The sequence below is a fragment of the Mus caroli genome, chromosome 1 (assembly GCF_900094665.2).
Source record: "Mus caroli chromosome 1, CAROLI_EIJ_v1.1, whole genome shotgun sequence".
Taxonomy (NCBI): Eukaryota; Metazoa; Chordata; class Mammalia; order Rodentia; family Muridae; genus Mus; species Mus caroli.
The window spans coordinates 157801313-157805934 of record NC_034570.1 but is presented as its reverse complement, the minus strand read 5'-3'; the positions used below and the strand labels follow the sequence as shown (position 1 = coordinate 157805934).

General features: G+C 47.9%; 1 protein-coding gene across 1 annotated transcript in view; it reads left to right on the top strand.

Annotated features, from left to right (window-relative positions):
- Lrrc52 (leucine rich repeat containing 52) overlaps positions 1–4152 on the top strand; it is a 21837-nt gene extending 17685 nt beyond the window's left edge. Inside the window, exon 2 of the mRNA XM_021170797.1 lies at positions 3704–4152. Within this exon, the coding sequence (XP_021026456.1) occupies positions 3704–4026 (323 nt within the window). The 3' untranslated portion in view covers positions 4027–4152. The remainder of the gene's footprint in view (positions 1–3703) is intronic.
- Positions 4153–4622: the final 470 nt, after the last annotated feature.

Below are 4622 nucleotides of genomic sequence, written 5' to 3'. Positions count from 1 at the left end.
CACACACACACACACACACAGAGACACACACTAACACACATACTCTCTCTCTCTCTCTCACACACACACACACATACACACACACACAAAGATAAAACTACATTTAAAAGTCAGCAAGGGCATAGATCTCTATAATACCGCAATCTAAGGGACTTTCAACAGAGTAATATACTAAACAAAGATAAATATTTTTCAGAACAATGAAAATTTACTAAAATTTGTCTGATTCGAGGCCATAATACAAATTATCAAAAATGTTCTAAGGACTTTCAAAATGACAGAACATGTTTCTAACCACAGTAGAACTGAACTAGAATCCGGTTGTCTTTAAAAAATTATTTAAAAAAAAATCTCCAAATGCTTACACATAGCAGTGAATAATAGCTTTTATTATTAACAGTAACGACCAGATATACTTTACACATTCAAGATCTAAAACTCCCTCTGGTAGCCATGTAAATACGCATCACACACAGGGTGGACTGTGGCAGGTGCACTAGAGGGCTGTGGGTGATGGGAATGAAGGGGAACAATGGCCAACGGCACGTCCTCTGACCTAGGAGGACCGACAGCTGGGGAAGATGTCAGAGCAGTAGAGAGACACTTTAAGGTTAGTTCTTACAGAATGGGAAGAACTGAATCCGGCAAAGACTGAAGAAAGAGGCTGTGGATACCTAGACCATGAGTTGTGTGACACGGTCAGCTACACGTGAGGACCGGAGCAAGAGGCGAGTGAACTAGTGCAGAAGTGAGCCACCAGGAGCACAGCAGGGTAGCAAACCTGAAGGCTGTAGGCACTGAGAGCCAGGACAGGCACTGAGAGCCAGGACAGGCACTGAGAGCCAGGACAGGCGCTGTGGGTGTTATTCTAAGGTCCACGGTAGCAATCACCCGAGCGTTTTTTTGATAATATGTATCTAGGAAAAGTTAAACCTTGCAGCCCGGTCTGGCCTTTGTGTATGAGTCTAGCTGGTGCACGTAGAAGTGTGGAGCTGGAAGACTGGGACGGGAGCTCAGCCTTGACAGTGATGTGATGGGGGAAGGGAAGAGAAGGAAGCTGTAGAGAAGCCCAGACCTCCCTCCTGACAGCCACCCACATCCCTCACCCGCACAGCAGCCTAACAATGCATTAAAATCGCTGCCTAATTGCTCCTTTCAAAGTTAATGCTCTCAAACGGGGAAGTGTGTGTTTAATGTTTAGTCTCATCTCTGCCGCCCAAGCCCCAATTTGAAAGCCAAATCTTTTTAAAAATAGAATGAGATAAACCCCTAGACACAGCTCCGACCCTCAGAATCCCACGTTTTCCTTCTTCAAACCTGTCTTTCTTTGGATATGTCACTGGCAGTTTGAGCAGGTGACCTGGGAAACCTGTCTGGATCGAATCCTGGAGAAGCTTCGGCAGCTTCTTCCTGGCTCCATTCTTGGAACTCTCAGGCAGAGCGGAGGAAGCTCTCAGTTAGGCCAAGGCATGACTGGGTTTCTGCCTCTTCCTGTCCACAGCCCGTCTCCTCTACTGGAACCCTGTCCATTAGAGCAGGGTGGCCCACAGGGATACCTGGCCACATTCAATCTAGAGGGAAATGGCTCCCTCTCTTGTTCTCAGTGATCACTGCAAACAATGCATTGGCACAATCTTTGCAACTGGCTTCTAGATTTACAGCCTCCAGCCACAGCCTATCAGCAGTAGGTACCGATGACATCGGAGGTGTACCTTCCCCCTGGAACACTGACACAGAAGTAAGGGGCAGGAACCATTACCCCTTCCACTGTTCTTTCCAGGCACCCAAATCTACCTGCTACTCCTCTCTATAATTCTCCCACAGATAGCTTCTGTTAGGAAGCCAAACCTCTGTCCCTAATGCCCTTGTCACCAAGGACATTGATGTCACCACACCACTGCACAGTTCCTACCCTGGAGCTAAAAGGAGCTTCTCTGTTACATCCTTTGGTTGTAGCTCCCATGTCTTCCCTCCTGGGAACAGCTCAGTCCTGGTCTTCCGTGTTCAGTCTCCTGGCAAGATCCTTTGAGGTATCTAGAGCCTTCAAATCATGAAACTTCCTAAGTCTCCATTTCCTTGTTTATAAGATAAAGATGAAAACATTATAAAGATTAAGATGGTTATAATCATTACATGAGAAAAAAATGCGTACTCTAAAAGCATAGAAAACAATAGTTCTAGCTACAATGGATGAATTGATCACTGAAAAGCCTGGCCTTGGCTCTGAGCTGCCCCTTATTCTTCATATGCTGTGTGTGTTCACCTGGGTGCCTCTACATCCACATCAACATGGTGCAGTACACAGAGCCAAACTAGGAAACCACAGCTGTGGGCAGTGCTCTATGTGCTGCGCGTACCTGGCACAGTAGCCTGCCTGCCTTCTCACCTTGTTAACTACCCTGAGAATACATATCACGGCTTGTGCCTATAGACGGGAAAGTAGAACTTAGAGAGGAAATGAGATGTCCTGCCAATGTCTGCATGACTGGCAACTGATGATGTGGACCAGGTAACTCAAGAGCCCCCTCTTCCTTCTTCTGTATACTGAAGAATGTACTAGATCTGGGGCAGCACTCAGAGAAGCAGCCAGGGAGCTGAATCAGCTGCTAACGGCGACTGACCAGGCGACTGACCAATCAAGTCGTTCATTCGTAGGACCAACTGGTGAGTGCCAATTGCTAAGAAGCAGAACTGCTTCACCTACTGACAGAGTCTTAATGCTGAGCTTTGCAGACATCCATACCAAGACTTTTCTGGGAATCTTGTCCCTTCCTGAAGGTGAATGGTTCTGATTCTCTTGGGCGATATTAGCTGTCTCTGTTAATTGGTTTTTCATCAATATGGCAAAATACAGGAGAGCAACAACTTTAAAGGAACAAAGGTTTGCTCTGACTCTTGACTTCCCAGGCTTCTGCCTGCAATTGCTTCATCCTTTTGCTGTGGGTTTGTAGACAAACAGAACACCAGGGTGGAGAGCAGAGCGTGAACTGATCTAGCTGTCAGAGAACAAAGCTGCTCCCCCATTGTAGCCTGGGAGCAGAACAAGGATCCAGGGAGAGGCAGAAGCTTCTCAGCCAGGCCACCTGAAGCCCTCCTCCACCTAGGCCCCACCTCCTAAACGCCCCTGGCTGCTAAGTCACTGGTGACTCAGAGTCCTTTCAGAAGGTTGTCCCCTTGTGACCTAGCCACTCTCAATTGCACCACCACCAGCTAGGAACCCAGGTATTTAGGAGGACAATTAGCATTCAGCCCACAAAGTGGTGCCTGAGTCGGCTCAGGCACTAGTACAGAGACGGACCGGGGACGGGCAAGGGTAGGCTGAAAAGGACAGGCGCACAAAGCTGGTAAAGCCTGGTGCAGAGGTCCTAACATGCCATGCTTCCATCCCCAACCTTCTGCCCACTGTTGGGGCATCTCCTTCCCTTAGAGAGGGTCTGAATGCAGCTAAGCCTGGGTGTAAGATGGAGTTTCAGACACGGCACTTTTCAAACTGTAGTATGCTGCCAGATGCCCTGGGTCTCTTGTTACAAAGCAGATGAGCCCGACAGCCTAGCGTGGACCTAAGATTCTGTATTTCTAACAAGGTCTAGGCCGCCCATCGGCCACACTTTGAGCAGTGAGCTCCAGATAGCCCTTCCCTTTGGCCGAGGACACTAGGAATCCTGATGTTTCAGCACCCTGCCTGCTGTGTTTCTCTTCACAGATGCCCAGAACGCCACGTGTACGGAGCCTGCTGAGCTGAAAGGGTGGCCCATCACAAAGGTGGGGAATCCACTCCAGTACATGTGCATCACACACCTGGACCAGCAGGACTACATCTTCTTACTGCTCATCGGCTTCTGCATCTTCGCTGCCGGCACGGTGGCTGCCTGGCTCACGGGTGTATGTGCTGTGCTGTACCAGAATGCCCTCCGAACATCGAGCGGGGATGATACCGAAGATGAAACTGGGAGTAGATTCGCCAACCAGATTTTTCGAAGCAACACACACTTGGGCCCCATTCGTCGGTTCCCTGAACTGATCTAGCTGCCAGAGAGCACCACCGACTGTGCCTTCTCTGGTCTGGCTCCCCGCTTTCTCTCTTGCCCTCCCATTTTACCATCACTGTCTTGGAGACTGAAGCCCTCTAGTAAAATAAAATATTTGGTGGTTATTTCAGAGGTTGGTCCCTTCCTGCTCCACCAGCCCATGTGTGCTGTTTTGAGCTCAGTAGAATGGAATAAAAAGTCCAAAAAACTTAATGGATTCATCGAAGTAGCAAGTGAACATGTATTTAACTACTATGTCCCGGAAGCAAATGCTGGAGGAGAGAGATGAAAAATCCAAGGGTTAAGAGAATTCTCAAAGAGTAAACAATTTTCAGCAAAGTGAAAAGTCCTGTGTGGCCATGTTATCTTCACATGCCATCTTACAGTTATCTCAATGAGCAGGTGATAATGGTATAACCTACCAGTGAGAACCGAGACCTAGGCATATTTAACTGCTGTCTGCAGGAGGCCACATTCTCTCTCTTCCATGAAGCCATCTCCCTAGCGTATACTTAGCAACATAACCAAAGTTCATCGTCTAATATAGTTAGATATAACTACTATGTCACAATGCCTTGGCCCAACAGAAATGTG